The sequence below is a fragment of the Cryptosporidium sp. chipmunk genotype I genome, assembly GCF_004936735.1.
Source record: "Cryptosporidium sp. chipmunk genotype I strain 37763 chromosome Unknown contig_17, whole genome shotgun sequence".
Taxonomy (NCBI): Eukaryota; Apicomplexa; class Conoidasida; order Eucoccidiorida; family Cryptosporidiidae; genus Cryptosporidium; species Cryptosporidium sp. chipmunk genotype I.
In genome coordinates, this window is record NW_027125614.1 from 783350 (window position 1) to 802096 (window position 18747).

General features: G+C 38.7%; 11 protein-coding genes across 11 annotated transcripts; 5 read left to right on the plus strand and 6 right to left on the minus strand.

Annotated features, from left to right (window-relative positions):
• Nucleotides 1-187: 187 nt before the first annotated feature.
• On the minus strand, nt 188-1291 carry ELE39_001313 (zinc finger protein; the record flags this gene model as incomplete). The annotated part of the gene is made up of 1 exon (XM_067344352.1): nt 188-1291. One exon carries the CDS (start codon nt 1289-1291, stop codon nt 188-190), a length of 1104 nt encoding a protein of 367 aa, XP_067200390.1.
• Nucleotides 1292-1874: 583 nt separating this feature from the next.
• Nucleotides 1875-2475, plus strand: ELE39_001314 (clathrin adaptor complex small chain family; the record flags this gene model as incomplete). Its single annotated transcript, XM_067344353.1, has 2 exons — nt 1875-2191; nt 2262-2475. 2 exons carry the CDS (start codon nt 1875-1877, stop codon nt 2473-2475), a joined length of 531 nt encoding a protein of 176 aa, XP_067200391.1.
• A 331-nt stretch (nt 2476-2806) lies between these two features.
• On the minus strand, nt 2807-6196 carry ELE39_001315 (cation-transporting P-type ATpase with 11 or more transmembrane domains; the record flags this gene model as incomplete). Its single annotated transcript, XM_067344354.1, has 1 exon — nt 2807-6196. One exon carries the CDS (start codon nt 6194-6196, stop codon nt 2807-2809), a length of 3390 nt encoding a protein of 1129 aa, XP_067200392.1.
• A 560-nt stretch (nt 6197-6756) lies between these two features.
• ELE39_001316 (uncharacterized protein) lies at nt 6757-7140 on the plus strand (the record flags this gene model as incomplete). The annotated part of the gene is made up of 1 exon (XM_067344355.1): nt 6757-7140. One exon carries the CDS (start codon nt 6757-6759, stop codon nt 7138-7140), a length of 384 nt encoding a protein of 127 aa, XP_067200393.1.
• Nucleotides 7141-7461: 321 nt separating this feature from the next.
• ELE39_001318 (Sec61-gamma subunit of translocation complex) lies at nt 7462-8104 on the plus strand (the record flags this gene model as incomplete). The annotated part of the gene is made up of 2 exons (XM_067344357.1): nt 7462-7585; nt 7953-8104. 2 exons carry the CDS (start codon nt 7462-7464, stop codon nt 8102-8104), a joined length of 276 nt encoding a protein of 91 aa, XP_067200395.1.
• Nucleotides 8105-8659: 555 nt separating this feature from the next.
• ELE39_001319 (TCP-1 chaperonin) lies at nt 8660-10258 on the plus strand (the record flags this gene model as incomplete). Its single annotated transcript, XM_067344358.1, has 1 exon — nt 8660-10258. One exon carries the CDS (start codon nt 8660-8662, stop codon nt 10256-10258), a length of 1599 nt encoding a protein of 532 aa, XP_067200396.1.
• Nucleotides 10259-10342: 84 nt separating this feature from the next.
• On the minus strand, nt 10343-12145 carry ELE39_001320 (uncharacterized protein; the record flags this gene model as incomplete). Its single annotated transcript, XM_067344359.1, has 1 exon — nt 10343-12145. The coding sequence occupies one exon, from the start codon at nt 12143-12145 to the stop codon at nt 10343-10345; it is 1803 nt and encodes a 600-aa protein (XP_067200397.1).
• Nucleotides 12146-12388: 243 nt separating this feature from the next.
• Nucleotides 12389-13210, minus strand: ELE39_001321 (prohibitin domain; the record flags this gene model as incomplete). Its single annotated transcript, XM_067344360.1, has 1 exon — nt 12389-13210. One exon carries the CDS (start codon nt 13208-13210, stop codon nt 12389-12391), a length of 822 nt encoding a protein of 273 aa, XP_067200398.1.
• A 154-nt stretch (nt 13211-13364) lies between these two features.
• ELE39_001322 (RNA pol II carboxy terminal domain phosphatase of the HAD superfamily with a BRCT domain at the C-terminus) lies at nt 13365-15152 on the minus strand (the record flags this gene model as incomplete). Its single annotated transcript, XM_067344361.1, has 1 exon — nt 13365-15152. The coding sequence occupies one exon, from the start codon at nt 15150-15152 to the stop codon at nt 13365-13367; it is 1788 nt and encodes a 595-aa protein (XP_067200399.1).
• A 356-nt stretch (nt 15153-15508) lies between these two features.
• ELE39_001323 (uncharacterized protein) lies at nt 15509-17326 on the minus strand (the record flags this gene model as incomplete). Its single annotated transcript, XM_067344362.1, has 1 exon — nt 15509-17326. One exon carries the CDS (start codon nt 17324-17326, stop codon nt 15509-15511), a length of 1818 nt encoding a protein of 605 aa, XP_067200400.1.
• Nucleotides 17327-17912: 586 nt separating this feature from the next.
• On the plus strand, nt 17913-18662 carry ELE39_001324 (glycolytic phosphoglycerate mutase; the record flags this gene model as incomplete). Its single annotated transcript, XM_067344363.1, has 1 exon — nt 17913-18662. One exon carries the CDS (start codon nt 17913-17915, stop codon nt 18660-18662), a length of 750 nt encoding a protein of 249 aa, XP_067200401.1.
• Between the last annotated feature and the right edge of the window lie 85 nt (nt 18663-18747).

The window sequence follows — 18747 nt, forward strand, 5'->3', positions numbered from 1 at the left end:
TGGAAAAGGTGGCGCCTACAGTGGGGAACTTAAATTTTTTGAAAGATGAAATCTAGCCAATACTAGAGAAAGGCCAGTTGAATAATTAGAAATAATATAAAATAGTACTAAATGTAATTCCTAATAACCGTACAGAAATTTGGGGAAAATAGCAAAAATAGCAACAATATTAACAACTGATTAAAAGTCACTTAGCTTGAGTTTCGTTTAGTATTTGAACTATATCTGACCTACAAATCGGACAAACACAATTCTGTTTAAACCATCCGTCAATGCACTCTAAGTGAAAGATATGTCTGGAATCACATGGAAGGACTCTGATGGTTGCATCATCTTCAATCTCCTGCACACAGATTGGACAGGATTTGCTAATTGTGATGCTCTTTTCTTTATTAAAACTTGGGGGGCTGTCATCTTGTTTGACGTTTAGTTGTGTTTCAGATTGACTACCTGGATATGATTGTGTTTCAATTATCGTCTGGTTTTCATCGAAAATTGTGACGTGAGCACTGTTGTTTAAGTTTTTAATATGTTCAATGAAAGGAACAGCCTGAATTTTGCACAATAGTTCCTCAGGGACATTTTTCTTTTCTGTTTGAATTCCATTTCTGTGTAGAATATAAAGGATAAGTACACATAGTATGATTGGGAGTAAAATAGGTACAAAAATTTGTACAAACTGGAACCAGAACAAGAATAATGCGATAGAATAATTCTTTCTACACGTTAATTCTGGTGGATTTGAATAAATTAAATTAATTCCATAAAACCACCATGCAATACCAAATATATGTAAAGCATTGACAACGAAAACCAGTATAAAAGGTGAAGGAGTCTGGTATACTTTTGAGATGATTATTGTCATTGATCTAATAACTGAGGTTAACAAAAAACGAGATAACCAAACAATACACCAAGTTTTCAGCTGTTTATCGCATTTGTTCCCCCAATCCCTGACCAATTGAACAAGAATTGTGGTGAATAGGCCAAATACGGCGACCATTATAAGTATATTAACTGTAATCGCGAGCATTATTCTATTATTGGCCTCACCATTCTCTGTAATTACTTGATATTCTGGGTTATTGTTGTGGGTAGATCCTTCACAGGGCTCGGCTGCAAAGGTATTTGTAAATATAATATTTGTCTGAGAAACAGGATCTTCAAGTCTCCTGAAGTTTGACTGGTTAACAATATCTTCAATTTCTTCAGGTGGCTCTAAATGAACTGTCCATGAAATCCCCAGTTCCTCATCCACTCCCGTATTTTCATTTTGGAGATAGAAACTCATAAACAGAATAATCTACTCATCGATCTTACTGTCATGTAAGCAGTTGCGGTTCAAAATTGGGACTAATTCTTCTGAAATATCCCAAATTTTTAGTATTTAGATTTAGTCTTCGGAATTATTCCTCTTTTTGTGTTATTTTTTTTGCTTGCAATATGTTATGTCTAGCGCCACATAAATTAATTAAATTAAACGAATGAATCCAAGTTGTAAATTAAAACAAAACAGGAAAGAGAAAAACTTACAGAGGCTTGAAGGGTTCAAATTATAGATTGCTTACAGAGTGATAGCAGTAATTTCTTCGTTTAATTTTTATGTAACTAATCCCCTAAGTCTAACTAAAACCACACATCATCACATATAAATAACGTCACACCTTTATTTCTCTTCGAATTAATTGAGATATAGCCAAATTAACCTCGCTAGTAGTTTTTTAGGATCAAGATGTTCCCACTTAAAGCTCACTATTCAATTCTTATTAAATTAAAAGTATTGAATTCTAGTTTGGTTTCAAATCAGGGCGCCAAAATACTGCCGCCATAGGCTGAGAATATAAATAATGTGGGCCAAGAATAAGTTCTGAAAAATGTTTGATTCAATTGTAGGGTGTATTTTAATGGATACTGATGGGAACAGAATAGCGTCAAGGTACTACGGAAACTTGGAAAGCATAGGACTGACAGATTACGTTGCTCAAAGGCAGTTCGAGTGTCAGCTTCACTCAAAGGGACAGAAGCTCTCTGGAAAGACCGAGGCAGAAGCATTATTCGTTGGAGAAATGCTGTGCTTGGTCAGATTGGTCGGTGATTTCTCAATATATATTGTTTCTTCTCCTTCAGAAAACGAGCTCATACTCTTCGATGTAATAAATTGTATATATAACTCTTTATCTATAGTAATTCCGTAAGTTTAACATTCAAAATTCACAAGTGAAATGCAATTAACATTAAAATTGTGACTCGTATTTTTTTAGAGGCCAATTATCTAAAAAAGGCCTGTTTGAGTCTCTTGACACTGTACACTTAATCCTGGATGAAGTAACTGATAGCAGTGGGATCTTGTTTGAGACTGAAGCCGGGGCGGTTTGCCAAAGAGCCCAGATGCAGGGAAGTGAAGCCTTGGAAAACACAGCATTTAACCAGGCATTTGCATCTGCAAAGGAGAATATCATGAGAGGATTTCTATAGCTAGAATCAAAATAATTTAGCAGAGAAGTTAGAGATAATACTAGACTATAATTTTCTTTTTTGTACGACTAGGATTTGGAGGACCACAAATTCGATGAAATCTTTGTTACAAACACTCTAGAGCGTAGTATTGAGAGCTTTTTCCATTGCTATTTGATGATGAGGGTCTCATGTGGGTGGAACCTACATTAATTTGGGGCTCGTAGAAAGTTTGTATTGAATAGTCACTGTTCTTTGTATACATACAACAGTTTGCATCAGAATCTTTTCTGAACATTTCAAAACAGCAACAAATAGATTCATTAAGTACATTTGCAATCCCCCAAAAGCATCAATTGGCCTTTTTTCCGGTATCCTTGGAACTTCCGGAGTTTGTCTGTTCTGGGAAGTCCACAATTTGGTTATATCCTCTTGAAAACGCCTTGAGAACTTCATCTATCAAAATAACTGGCAAAGAGCAAATTAGTACTGCTGCCCAATCAATCATAGTGAGTGGAACAACATTGAATATGACTGAAATAGGAGGTACGTAGAGAATTACTAGATGGACGAATATTGAAATCAAAATCGCAATGAGAAGAAGGGGATTGGCCCACGGAGGTACTTGGAGCAGAGAATTGTCTTCACTCAGTGCGTTCAAAGCGTTCAGCATTTCTATGACTACCAAAACTGTTAACGAAAGGGTGCTGGCTTTCTTCTTACCTATAGAGAAATAAGTACATGGCTCTGAAGTTGTGGATCCAAATACAGGATTACTTGAAAAACCTATCCAAGTGTTACACTTTGCCCAATTGCTGAGCTGTGAGAAGCTAACTAGGGTATTTCCATCTGAGGGATCTATTCCCCAAATGTACCACCAAACAAAGATCCCAACTGTTGCTATTCCTACATAAAGCCCAATAATCAAAAAGCGAATAAACACCCACGCTGAAATCAAATTATCATCCTTTCGTCTTGGAGGTCTTCTCATAACGCGTGGATCTGGAGGGTTAAATCCTAAAGCTGTTGCAGGAAGTCCGTCTGTCACTAAGTTAACCCAGAGAAGCTGTACCGGGGCAAGGCCTTCTGGAATTCCTAAAGCAGCTGTCAGAAAAATGGATGCAACTTCTCCAATGTTTGATGAGATCAGATACCTAATGAATGCCTTCATATTCATATATATGGATCTTCCCTGCTCAACTGCAGCAACGATAGTCTCGAAATTGTCGTCAGCCAGAACCATATCACTAGCTTCTTTTGCAACATCAGTTCCAGTAATTCCCATCGAAATACCGATATCTGCTTGCTTTAACGCTGGAGCATCGTTTACACCATCTCCTGTCATTGCAGTGATTTCACCTAGCTCACTTAAAAGTCGAACAATAACCTGCTTGTGGCGTGGCTCTGTTCTGCTGAAAACAACTCCGTAAGACTCTTTTAATACCTTAAGCTTATCTGCTTCGGAAAGATCTTCAAATTCCCTCCCTGTTAGTGAACAGTACCTAGAAAACTGAGCTTTGAGAACCTCGCTACCAGTACGAAGCAAATTTCTCTTTTCGGAATTCATACGGCCATTGGAGATACTACTTTCCTCTAACATGAATGCTCCGATAGTGCTTGGGATCGTAGAGGAGCTAGAGAAATGTTTGTTGCTTTCATTGATAAAATTTGAAATATCCCACTCTTCTTTTGATCCTCTCAGTATTCCAATGGAAGATGCAATTGCCTCAGCTGTATTTCGATTATCTCCAGTAATCATAAAAACTCGGATTCCGGCTTTCTGACACCTTTGGATTGCATTCTTCACTCCAGGTCTTGGGGGGTCGTAAATTCCCATAACACCAATGAAGCAGAGATCTTTCTCAATATTGACAAAATTAGAAGGGTCGCTTAAAAGAGTAGCTCCTTTAGACTTAGGCTGGCCATTATAAGTGCTTAATTCACCGAGGTTATCAACTTTCACTGCACATGCCAGAGTTCTAAGTACATTATCTGCCATATTAACAACCTGATCTAAAACCATAGACTTGAATGAATCAGTGATTGGCTCAATAGTACCATCAGGCATCATGAAGGAGCTGCATCTATCAAGAATACCCTCAGGAGCACCCTTAACATATAAAACATTTGAATTATCATATGTATCAGTTTCTCCAGAGCTTCTATGGGTAACCAATTGGACATTAACATCGCCAGTATCTCTGCACAAAACACTCATAGACTTTCGGTCCCTATGGAACTCTAATGTTGTTATTAGATTTACACCGGTACACCAGTAGTCGTTAAAAATACTTGAGGTTTTTGACGTTCTTGATCCTTCCTTATTTTGGTATTTTTGGTTTAGTTTAATATCTGGGCATCCAAGCTTCTCAACCAAAACTCTTAAAGCACCTTCCGTGGGCTCACCTTGGATCTTGAATTTATCTTCTACAAGATTGAGCTGGGAAGTGTTACATAGAGCCAAACACTTTGCCATCCACTGTAGGTTGACGTCTTCCGCCGTGATGTTCTCAAATTCTTTAGGTGTCTTAATACCGTCACTCATCCAAACAGCTCCAATCGGAGTATATGAATGGCCCTCAACAGTATATTTGTCAATTGCGATAAAACTTCTTGGGACAAAAAACTGTACACAACACATTTCTGAAGTGGTAAGAGTTCCAGTTTTATCACTACATATAACAGTTGTGCAACCCAATGTCTCAACAGATGGAAGACGCCTTACAATCGCATTTCTCTGAGCCATCTTTCTAGTTCCAAGGGCTAGGCATGTGGTAATTACGGCTGGAAGTCCCTCTGGAATAGCGGCAACAGCCAAAGCTACTGCAATCTTTAAGTAGTAAATTGCACCATTGATTGTAGATCCATGAGCAGGATCTTGAAAATTTCTGAAGTTAATAACCCAAACAATGAGGCAAATTACTGCAATAACCTTACTCAAAATCTTTCCAAATTCATCAATTTTCTTTCCTAAAGGAGTGTCTTCAGTATTTTCGGAAGCCTTTTGAACGGCAGATTGAATCGCTCCAATTTCAGTTTGCATTCCTGTTGAGACAACGCATGCAATGCAGGATCCATGAACTATGGTAGTTGAAGAGTACAAGATGTTAGTTTTTGACTGGATTTCAATATTCCTCTTTGATATATCCAGAGAGTTAGAATCCTTCAATACTCCTGTAGACTCTCCAGTAAGCTGGCTCTGCTCAACCCTTAAAGAAGAAGTCAAAAGCTTAATGACACGGAGATCAGCAGGAACACGATCACCAACTCTAACTCTAACTATATCTCCCGGTACAAGATCCTCAGCTGTAATTTCACTCCAAATACCGCACCTCAGCACCTCTGCAAGCTTTGGTTGAAGCTTCTTTAAAGCTTCCAAAGCGCTTTCTGCATTCGACTCCTGCCAAACTCCAACAAATGCGTTAAGAACTAGGATAAAGAGTATCACAATTGGCTCAATAAACGCTGAAATCCCCTCTTCATAAGCGTTATCACCAATTAATGCGAAGAAGAACGACATCAGAGCAGCACCCAGCAAGATCCTAACGAGCAAATCATCAAACTGAGCCAAGATCAATGCCCAGTAAGATGTCTTTTCAGGCTCCTCCAATGAGTTTTTTCCAAACAATTGAGTATATTGTTCTACTTGTCCATTTGAAAGACCTACATCACAATCTACATTATAATGACGAAGAATCTCATCACACGATTTAACGTGTGGGTCCTCCAATAAATTGATCATACTATCACCACCTTATAACTGACAGACTAAAACTCGCTGATCCTGCACTAACTGTATATTAACACCAAGTTCGCGAAATCTACCACTGATAATCTTAACAAATAATAAGTTATATTAAAGCCGTCCGTCTATTATATTGGCGCGCAAATTGGTTTATTACTTGTAATGAAATTTAAGAGGGAGTAAAAGAGGGGAGGAGAAGAGAAAAAATAGATAGTGTCAAATAAATTTATGGGTTTATATGTATATGGATGTGCTCTTTATCTATGTGAAACAGGACTTTGTGAGTGTCTCTACCTATATGAAGTCCTTAAATGAGAATGGTTAGAAAGAAGCGCACGGTGCTTGTAAGGTTTGTAGGGGGTTAACCCGTAGTAAATGATCCTGCTAACTAGGAAATGATTGCATGCACTTAAGTGTGATTATGACTGAGTTTTGTGGTAAAGATAATAAATGTAGTTATTTTTCTTTTTTTTGATTTTTGAGTATCTTCTTACGCGGGAACGCAAATTAACTAATAACTTACGTGAAGAATTTTGCAATATTTGAGTATTGAATTGATGAAGCCTAAATTGGCAACTTGGGTTCCATTAAGCTCTTCTGAGGTCTACGAGGCGATTTCTAACACTGATTATGATGAAATAGATAAAGAGTTTGAAACGCCATCTCTCGTATTCTTCAAAAAAAGTCTGAAATGGTATTTGGAAGCATTCCACTCTGTTCATTTAATACCCCAAAACGAATTCTTTTCTTTGGCTGAGACTCTTTATTCAAAATACGATTTATCACAGCAGGAGGTCATGCAAATTATTGATATTAGACCAAAGAAACAGGTAGAGTTGCATTGTATTATCCCTAACTGCGAAAAAAGGTTTTCAGAACAAGATATTTTTCAGATTCTGAAACTAGTAAGCAAAATTCCAATTAATCAGGAAGAAAAATAGTGTCCAAAAGAGAAATTGTGACACATAAACTCAATTCAATATGTTTAAAATATTTTCCTTTGATAGCAACAAACCCTATACTATATAACTAGCTACTGCAAGCAATAATATCTATTGTATATTTCTATATCATTTGTCTCTTTTTCTAACCATTTTCACACTATTTACTAATTATTTATTTTTTCTATGCACGAACTAATTTAATAATTCAAGGATTATGCCGCCTATTTCGTCTTGTGGGCAGACTCTAGCCCTAACACTATAATTAGTGCTAGAAGTTTTTATTCACTGAATTATTTGTAAGCATTGATTTTTTTAAACATGGGAGTTCCAGATTTTCTTCAGGACAAATCAAATCCAGCCGGGTATGTATTTCAGAGTGCTCAAGAGTTTGCTTTGGACAGTATCCGTCTTGTGAGACGTTGTACGAAGCCTGATGCTAAAGGTAAGTTTAGCGTATTAGCCAACCATTTTTTTTCACAAGTATTAACAAAAATTTTCGCTAATCCTTAAATATTTAGAGTTTAGAAATGTTGCATATGCCTGTACTGTTGGTTTCTTCCTGATGGGATTCATTGGTTACTCAGTCAAGTTAGTTTTCATTCCTATCAACAATATCATCATGGGAGGACAAAATCCATGAAGTGACTGCTGACTAAGCACATCTAGATCTTTTATCTATTAAGATAGTTAGGAATTTAACGACTATGTACTAGAAATCAAGTATCTACTGACCTTTATCTATGCTTATCAAAAGAGGGATCAAAATACGACTTGCACTAGCAGGTATATATATAATTATTCGTAGCTAGGATTCTACTTTGGGGGGTCCCTTAGATACGAAGAAAAAGTTTCTGATTCTTCAAGATTTTTGATGAACCTGTTTCTCCCTGATCCTAAAGGTGACAGGGAAATTTTCGAGAAATCAAAGCATTTAGTTAGGTGGGGAGCAGATGGGTCGTGAATTTTCTGAGTTGAAATGGGTTTCAGGGAAGTCAGCAATACACCGTAGGTCTGAAAGAGTGTTAAAAGACCCCCAAATACCCTGAGATATATATTTTCGTGAAGATAGGAGGGAAAAAAATCTCCTAATTTGTTCCCTAAAGTAAGCAAGTTAGGTAAATCACATTATTTTGTCGAGGGGGAGTGGATAAAATACATACCTTTGAGCACATATAGGTGGGCATTAAATAGTAAGGAAAGTCCAATTACTATAGATGCAGCTTTAGTTACTGTCAGATTCCTCATTTTTCAAACAGAAATTTTCCTTGATTTTTTTTTTCCGCGAGACGCGTATTACTTGAACTGTGAATTTATATACCGGCACTATACCGGCGTATATAATAAAAATCAAAAAAAGAAAATTTCTTGTTGTGGGATACAAATAAGTTGATTAATAATAAATTCCCTTATTTATTATTAGTTATACTTTATCAAAATATTGTTAGAATACATATTTTGGCTTACTTGACTGAGATTGGCCTGATAGGGAAGAGTATAATTACGGGATTGAGACAAAATGTCATCAGTATCAGTACTAAATCCAAAAGCAGATGTTTTGAGAAAATCAGCTGCCTTTGCTGCTAATTGTCACGCAGCCAAAGGTCTCCAGAAAGTAATCAAAACAAACTTGGGCCCAAAGGGAACTCTTAAGATGCTAGTAGGTGGGGGAGGCCAGATTAAGGTTACCAAGGATGGATGTATCTTGTTGAATGAGATGCAAATACAGCATCCAACAGCTTCAATGATTGCAAGAGCTGCAACCGCTCAGGATGATATATCAGGAGATGGCACAACCTCTATTGTTATTATTATCGGAGAAATGCTCCGTCAAGCAGAACGCTACGTTACAGAGTCTGTCCATCCTCAGCTTTTGTGTGAGGGGATAGACTTGGGGAGGTCTGCTTTAATGAAATTATTGGATGAGATGAGAGTTCCTGTTGAAAAGGGAGATAGAGAGACTTTAAGATGCATTGCAAGAACTTCTTTAAAGACAAAACTCTCTAACGCTTTGGCAGAAAGTTTGGCCGAAATTTTGACTGATGCTATTCAGATTATTACCAATGAGGATTCCAATCTGCCAGTGGACCTGCACATGATCGAGATTCTTCCAATGAAGCATGGTCTTACCTCAGAGACTAAATTGGTTCGTGGTATGGTTATGGACCACGGAGCAAGACATCCAGATATGCCAAAAGAGCTAAAAAACTGTTTCATCTTGACTCTGAATGTCTCACTAGAATATGAGAACAGTGAAGTCACCTCCTCTTTCAAATATTCGTCTGCTGAGCAGAGAGAGCGTTTGGTTGAGGCGGAGAGAGCCTTTACTGATGAAAAGGTCAAGAACATTATAGATTTGAAGCGCAGAGTCTGTGAGCAAAACCCAAACAGCTCTTTTGTGGTGCTTAACCAAAAGGGTATAGACCCACCGTCTCTCAGCATGTTCGCTCAGGAGGGGATTCTAGCTCTGAGGCGCGTAAAGAGAAGGAATATGGAGAGACTAACTTTGGCATGTGGAGGTAATGCTATGAATTCAGTCGAAGATCTCTCAATTGAAGACTTAGGATGGGCTAATCACGTTTACGAGAGAAGCATTGGAGACGAGAAGTTTACCTTTGTTGAGGATCCCAAGGACTGTAAGAGCTGCTGTGTTTTGGTAACTGGTCCAAACGATCACAGCATTGCTCAAGTTAAGGATGCTATCAGAGACGGTCTCAGAGCTATTAAGAATGTAATTGATGATGGTTGCGTGATACCAGGAGCCGGAGCTTTCGAGTTTAGAGCATACAATGCTCTCAAGGAGGTCCGTAAATCTGCAAATGGAAAAGCAAAGTTTGGCCTGGATATATTTGCGGACGCCCTCTTGGCCATCCCGAAGACTCTTGCCGAAAATGCGGGCCTTGACCAGCAAGAAACAACTCTCAACATCCTTGATAAGATTGAGGATTCTAAGCAACCACTGGGAATTGACCTTACCACTGGAGAGGAGTTTTATCCGCTTACAGAGGGAGTTTTGGACAACTATTGTGTAAAGAGGCAAATCCTTAGCATTGCCCCTACCCTCGCACAGCAGCTACTGCTTGTGGATGAGGTCATTAAAGCAGGAAAGCAAATGTAACTTATTTTCAAATAGATTCTCTAATCAGAACTTGGCAAAACTTATATACTTGTACTCTAATTCAACTAGTTTTACTCTAGAGCATTATTTTTTGCTTTGAAAAACATCTACGTATCTAGACCTAACTCCTCCGTTCGTGCAGGCTCCTGCCGTGTTTGATGCTGTTCTTTGGGAAGGTGGTGGAGGAGGTGGCAGTGGAGGCTGCAACCCTCTACTACCCTCCCCCCCAACAGCCAAAAGACCAGTCCCATCAGCTTTGGGTGGTTCGTTAGTAATCCTTCTGCCGTCTGGCCCCCTTTGACACCATTGGTTGATTTCTTTGTCGAAATAGAACGTGTTTTCAACTCCGGGCCAACGTTCTTCTTCTGTACCAATGGCCTTTTTAATGTTATCTGAGATCCAGCCAACTATCCAAGACGAATTCTTTGTTCCGGCTGGAACTTGATTTTCTGTCGAAAAGCTACCAGCCGCGAATTCTTGAGCCTTGCTGCTTCCCATGTTAGCGCTTCTACTTAAGTTCATGTTCCGCTCCTGGATTCGAATCTTTAAAAACTCACATTCTTTACTTATATTACTTCTCAGAGAGCCAGCTCCCTTTAATAAATGGGGAGAAATACATTCAATGTAAAATTCTGACCTCTCAAAATAGCCAAGCTCTGTAAAGTAAAGAGACGACGAGTACCTGCTTAGTACTGAATCTTGGCTTAAAATTATACCGGAACCGTCTCTACTTGCCATGTGAAGAAACAGAGCCACAATATCCATGCAGGTGATGTAAGTCTCCAAATTGGAGAAATTCAGACCAGTCGGGATTTCTCTGTACTCTCCCAAAATCAGTGAGCAAAACTGCCAACCAAAAACCTTTTCATTATGTGTCAGGCCGGACTTTTGATTCGTAATGTCCGATAGTAGTCCATTAGAAATGGACATCAAAAGGTTTCTGGACCCCGGATGGGAGGCTCCGAGACTAGAGACTACGGAATACACATAGTGAGGCCATAGCTCAAGCACTCTATTGCTGACCTCAAAATGTTCCGCTTTCTGAGCAATGCTAAGGTAAAGTGCCTCCAGAATTCCCTCAAAGCACTTACACTTTAACCCAGAGTGGGTGCTGTTCGTATGAAATTCTTCTTTGCAGGAATTTATATAGTCGAGGTAACAGTTACTCAGCTCCCTCTCACCAGAAAACCCACTAAGAGCAAACCTATCGCTCCAAGAAATTTCCAGCTTTAAAGTACTCATGGGCTCTACTCCGTGCCTATGCATCTCCAAGGTTCTGGAAACTCCGAAAGTCCCACAAAATAGGCCCAGCAAAGATCGAAATGAGACAAACTCCATAGCTTTGCCATTTGCCTCGCAGAAACACCTCCAGACCCCAAGCTCTGGAAAAGACCTAATTCCAGCAAATATTGTATCATAGTCTGAAGGACTACTAACTATATACCCGCGGCTCGCACTCAACGAGAGAAGCTCAAAAAGACAGTTTCTTCGAAAATTTCGCAAATAGTCTCGAGATCCTTGGAGAGAGATCATCTTGGCCTTCTCAGAGTTTAGAAATGCATCTATTCTTGACTTCTCGTCCTGAGAAAGCTGATTCCGCCCTGCCCTAGTTTTTGCCTCGTGTCTAATGCTAGCCTTTAAGTCCAGAGTGGAAACCCTTTCCCTCAAGGCCTTACATATACTCAAAATCCGTGACGAGTTATTTTGATTACAGAGGACCACAGAGCCTCCAAAACCAAAACATACCGAAGTTCCGCCTCTCGGAGGAGCGATTTTATGACTGTTCCCAAATCTTTGAGGTTGACCTACACCACCGGCCCCAGGGTATAGAGTAGACCCCTCCAAATGTCCACAGTGGTAATATCCATAGTCGGTCTGATTCTCCATTTGCTCTGTTCAGCCTCTTTCTCAAAGATTATGGCAAAACTTGGAAAACTAGAATTAAAGCAATCTAATTCATTTTTACTATTGTGAGGTACTTGCAATGGCCGCATTTTACCGCCGAAACAAGCTTTAATTTCAAGAATGGATCATTGAATTTACCAAAACCGATTTCATTATGTATTATAGAATTTGAGTCTCCCTATCTAGCAAAAATCCCCAATTGTCCTTCTACAAAAACTCACATATTTAGACTTTGAAATGTAAGTTTTGTTGGCCTCCTTGGATTAAAGTCACCCTGTCGGACTTGCTAAGATTCTCAACAATGTCCTTGGCTCCATCCAACCTCCTTAAATCTACAATCCCCCATCCTGAATCAGATACAGCTTTTGAAATCATCTCTGCTGCTTGGGCCTCTCCAGAAGCTCTGATGATCGCAGCTTGTTTCTCATACTCGGCCCTTTGCACCACAAACTTGACTCTCTCAGCATCCTGTTGTGCAACCTGCTTCTCCTCAATTGCCTTCTCAAATTCCTTTCCATAAGTTAAGTGTGTAATTGCCACATCCTCCATAATAATGTCAAATTGCCTTGTCCTTTGCATGATTGACTCCCTAATCTCTCTGCTCACCTTTTCTCTTTGAGTGAGGAGGCTTTCAGCGTCATACTTAGCAACCACAGCCTTAAGGATTTCATTTCCTACTGAGGGGAGTACCCTTTCATCGTAGTCTGGACCCAAATTCTGATGTAGCCTTGGAAGGAACTCGGTACTTGGCTTAAATAAGAGTCTAAGAGAAAGGTTAACCATCTGTAGGTCTTTAGTACCAGTTGTGGTGTTAATTACCTTCGGCTTAACTCTAACATCATATATAAAAGGTACCTGGAACCAAGGGAGAAAGAAATGGGTTCCTTCTGAAATTGCCTTGGGTGAGACCCCCCCTCCAAACCTATTGAACATTACAGCTTTCTCACCCCCATCTACATTAAACATGAATGACATTGGGATTGTGCTGATCGCACCTAAAAATAGTCCTCCTCTTGCTATCCTTGTTAAAATCCTCTCTGCATTCATATTTGTACTTTTGCTTAGTTTTGCATTGGCGTGTCCATTTGGCCTTGGTTTTGCGGTAATTATTGAGAGTAAAGAAACATCAAACAGAAATTGAGTTATTAGATTAAGAAAAAAAAACAAACTAATTATATCTATATTCTATATTTCTTCACTATTAAGTAAATACCAGAGTAACTACTTCACGTGGAGACCAAATACGAGCTCCACAGCTCTGCCTCCATGCAGCAGGATGCTGGTACTCCTTTATATTAGTGTTTGAACCAGGGTCTGACGTAAGTCTAAACTTTAAAGAATGAATCCCAGTTTTCCCCTCTTTTTGAGCAAGGATCTCCCAGTGCACATTCCAGGGCCTTAAAACTGTTGACTGGTTGAACTTATCGGATAGCAACTCTCCTTCAAAAAGATCCTCTGAGACATGTTGCCATTGTCCATCACATGCCCATAACCAGAGTGTATGAACAATTTTAACATTTGGATTATTCTTTGCCTGGTGGAACTTGGCGGTATTTGTTTTTTGAACAACTAGATGCGTAGCTAGAGGTTCCAAATTTTCCTCAATACAGGCACCTAATCTAATAGCTGCGGATTCAGCGTCAGCTTGGGAATCACCCCAATTAGAGGGGAGGCCTTTAACAATAGGCTTTTCATCAGCCTTCAAGAATCCAGTAAAACAAATTACACAGTTTTCAAGTATTTCACTTCTCATCTTCTTTAAAATCTCTCCCACACACGCAGTTTCAGGGTTTTGAAAAAATCTTGTGTGAAGTTCCTTAAAAACTCTAATTAGGTAGTCCAAGTGACGGTCGTAGTCTGCAATACTGTTTCCTCCACTGGCATTGGATAATGAGGACAATGCTGCAGATAGAATGTCGCCAGGAGCACTTGAATTCGCTGAAATTGAATTTGTTCCAGAAGATAAGGGAGGATAGTGGGACTTCAAGGCGTCTTTTCGTTGCTCAAAGTATTCATAAGTTTGAGCCTTAACAACTTGACTCTCTAAGGAGCTATCCCAAACGTCTGAACGGTCATCCAGCAATACAATAGCACGTGTATCAACATCAACACAAATCTTTCTAAAGTCCTTTTGTGTATCGCGTCCATCAACACTTTCTCGAGCAACAATTCTATCACCGAACTTATCCCTCTGAGGATCTAAGACTGCTCTAATAACATCAGCATATTCTCTGGTTGCATTCGTACATATTCCCATGATATAATAGGGAGAAATAGTATTCAGGAATTCTCTTACACCAGGCCTCAGTTTTAAATAATAAGGTGTATTCAAATCCTGTGGTAAAACAAACTTATACATTTCTGGGTCGCCAGAAGAACTAATAAAGTCCTCTAAGTTAATGTTACAACCAATTTTGGTTGAATTATAGGCATGAAGAAGCGTATTATCTAGATCAAGGATTGCAACCAACTTATTTTGTGCCAAATAATCCTTTGGTACAGTGCTTGCTAAATGGGTATCATCAGGTAGCACCGCATTTGAAGTTTGTAATTTACCTGAATTAATAGCTTCAGTAGAATCTAGCTCGCGGGAGTACTTAGAGTTTGTAAACCTACTTGTGGAGAAAAACTGACCAACAGGGCTCCCACTTACTTGATCGCCTATAGATACTGGATCTGAGAACGGGTCATAATCGTCCTCATAAGGGGACGTTTCGTCAACAATTTGATCTGCAAAGCCGCCAGAAGCTAAAGAACTTGACCCTTTTCTCACACTTTCATCAAAATCTGGAGGTTTCTCACCAAACCGACTCTTAATCTGCTTGCTCTCACGCCTCTGCTGTCCTAATGATAATATGGCCTCATTTGCCCTTAGAAGTTCATTCCGCAACTTTTCAGGACTAAACTCCCCATTTTCATTAAGCAATGTAGATGAATACATACTACAATCCGCAATGGGAAGAGGGACCATATTTGTATTAAAATTCATTTTTAAAAACTTTAATAAATATGTAATCTTATGGTATTTGCTGTGACCAAGTAATCTAGTGGGACTCTCCAGCAGAATTTACTTCACATTACTGATTTTCTGGAATACTTAAATATACACACCAATTTTGCACGTTATTGATACTCTTTTCTAGACAATTTCTATTTACAATTAATTTTCAAGTTTAGGCGGGAACTTTCCTTAAATTATATTCAAAGCAAATTAAAAAATAGAGCAGAATCTCAAAAAGAATCACACGTTAGTAGAAAGTAATTGTTACTTTAAAAAATAATAATAATAATAATCGTGATTTTAATTTTAAACAAAATTATATTCCTCTACGAATTCCATCTACTCTAAATTAGCAAACTCAGAGGTGTGTCTAAAATAGAATCTATGTCTTGGAAGTTGTAGCCTTGTTCTATGTTCCCTCCATTTGGAGTTTTGACATCAATAAAGCACGTAATAGGTAGTGGCCCCCAGATGTAACCGTGGTTGAACGGAATATCTGGTTGAATAGATACGCATAGAAGTGGTTCATCGCTTATCATGTTAATTTCCCCTGAAACAAACCATAGCAATAGCTTTCCCTTTGACCCTTTGAAATTCTCTCCTTGCAAAGGTCTCGGAATACACCAAGTCCATGAGGAGAGCAGACTTTCTGTGTCATAATTTCCATCAAATGGATGGATATCATACGGGATACGGTTCGAAATAGCATCAGGGTTAATTTCTTCACACTTTCCGTCAAATAGTCTCTTAACTTTAATTTTATTGGTGTTATTGCTGCAAACCTCAACTAAAACTCCGTCTAGGAGCTTCATTTCTGAGCCACTAGACTTATAAACAACTATTGAACCCTTAGAAAAGTCACTAGTCGTTGATTCTGGAGGAACAAGTCTCCACCAATCTTTCCTAACTTCAAAAGTGGGGATTGAAGGAGGGAGGAAGTTCAGGAAAGAAGTTGAGATAGAAACTGGAGTACTTCTTTCAGTTGAGGAACTTGATTTTAGAATTATTTCTCCAGTTTCAGCAGAAATTGACTCAATTTCTCCATTTAACCAGTACAGCTCATCTTTTGATTCTTGTGGATTGTATACAAACTGTACTCGAACTCCGACCTTAATATCAATCTTTGGTAGTGTACTTAACAGTGACCAAGCCAAATTCGAATATTCTTCTATGAAAACGTTCTGATATATTTGGTTCTGCAGACAACAATCTGAGGAATTAAAATGTGGAAATAAATGAGTAGGGGCCAAATTTGCGTGACCTTTCCTTTTTGCAAGAGACCTATCGATATCACGACAAATTACTTTGGGAATTCTCTCGACTGGCATTGACTCTTTGATCAGCTCAGATCCCTTTATTGAATTGGAGTTACCTGGCTTTGCTGAATTTTGCCCAAAACCCTCAATCTGGATCTTCTTTGATCTAAGAAAGGGCAATAGCCATTCACTAAAGTTGTTTTCAAGTCCAGACCTCAACTCTTTCATCAATTTCCTGAAATAATCTCTTTGAGTGATGCTCTTGTCATTTGTCTTTGGAGGTGGGTTTGAGGACTTGTATGTATTTACCCTTGAGATAAACACATTCAAAATGTCTGGCCTAACTTTGGGTAAAAGCCTCCACTCCATAGATGCTACCGCTGTAACCACATGTCCGGGGAGCTTTGGAGAAATCTTTGAAATCTCGGGTCGTCTTGAAAACAACCACCAAATATAATACGACCAATCCGAAACTGAAGAATATTGTTCCGGTGAAACTATGGTAGTTTCTTCCCCCACAACACAAGAGACAAAAATCTTCTCCATTGTTGGAATCTCTTCACCACAATTTTTTATTACGTCCGAAATCCTTTTCTCTGCCCATAGTTTCTTCCATAGCTCTGGTGCTGATTCTCTTTTCTGTGCAATTCTTGCCAATAAATGAGTTGGTATTTCTCGGTCAAGATCACTTAGTTTATTCTCCCTACCTCTCATCAACTCGTGGAAAAATGGATTGCTCAAATAAGGTGCGCTTCTATAGACATATTTGCCTCCCTTGTTTGTATCTACCACTCTCCTATTGCTGACGGAACTTGCAATTTTGTCATTCTCCAGAGCAACCAAAATATCACCCAATACGTCCCCGTCCTCACATACTTGAATGCTTAAATTATCATTATTACTCATGAAATTTTTTTCCCTACTGGTAACTTTCTTGTTGAGTAACGTCTGGTTATGCCAAAGAGAATATATAACTGTCGCGCTACCAATTAGTTTCGAAAAAAAAAATTAAATTAAACAAGCTAAAAATTTTCTCATTCTACTACAAAAACAATATTCCATTTTCAAAACCCCATTCTAGCATCATTAAAATTAGAATATCAATAGTACGTTCTACACTAATCAACTCCTAAACATAAGAGAAAGGAATGAACTGTTAAACAAGAAATAATAATTGTAACCTAGAGCGTCTAAAACTATCCATTTCTACATATCTCATCCTTAAATATTAATTTTTCTTCTCAACTTTTTTCGCATTCAATTTCTCATTTTTAAACCCAATATTAATAATTCAATACACGATTTTTGGCGCCCTTTCCAACATGTTATTTCTGATTAGATATATAATTCCGTTAATTCCCGAGTGGGGATTAAGGGGTATGTGGAATTAATCTAATTATATCTAAGCATTTTCTCTTCTTTCGATTTGTTTAAGTAATTTTGAATCTTTTTTTCAAGCATAGTTTTAGGTGAAATTTGATAACAAGACAAAATGACTTACAAGCTAACTTTGATTCGTCATGGTGAAAGTGAGTGGAACAAAGAAAATAGATTTACTGGTTGGACGGATGTTAGTTTGAGCGAGCAAGGAGTAAGCGAAGCCATTGAGGCAGGAAAAATGCTCCTGGAGAAAGGCTTCAAGTTTGATGTTGTTTATACTTCGGTCTTAAAGAGAGCAATTATGACTACGTGGACAGTCTTAAAAGAACTGGGTAACATTAATTGTCCAATCATTAACCACTGGAGATTGAATGAAAGGCACTATGGAGCTTTGCAAGGGCTCAACAAATCTGAAACTGCCTCCAAGTTTGGAGAGGACCAGGTCAAGATTTGGAGAAGAAGCTTTGACGTTCCTCCTCCAGTGCTTGAGAAGTCTGATGCAAGATGGCCAGGAAATGAGTTGATCTATAAGGGCATCTGTCCGTCATGCTTACCAACAACTGAATGTTTGAAGGATACAGTTGAAAGAGTTAAACCGTACTTTGAGGACGTGATTGCTCCTTCAATTATGTCAGGAAAGTCTGTCTTAGTCTCTGCTCACGGAAATTCACTTAGAGCTCTTCTCTACTTGTTGGAAGGAATGACTCCAGAGCAGATCCTTGAGGTCAACATTCCAACAGCATGCCCACTTGTATTGGAACTAGATGATGAGTTTAAGGTAACAAAGAAATACTACTTGATTAGCGAAGAAGAACTCAAGGCTAAGATGGAGGCCGTTGCAAACCAAGGAAAGGCTAAGTAAGGAGGTACACAACGCTGGTAGCCAGAGTATCCTCCGAGATGATTTTAGGACTAGAAACTACTAAGCTTTTTCTTTAAATCACAAA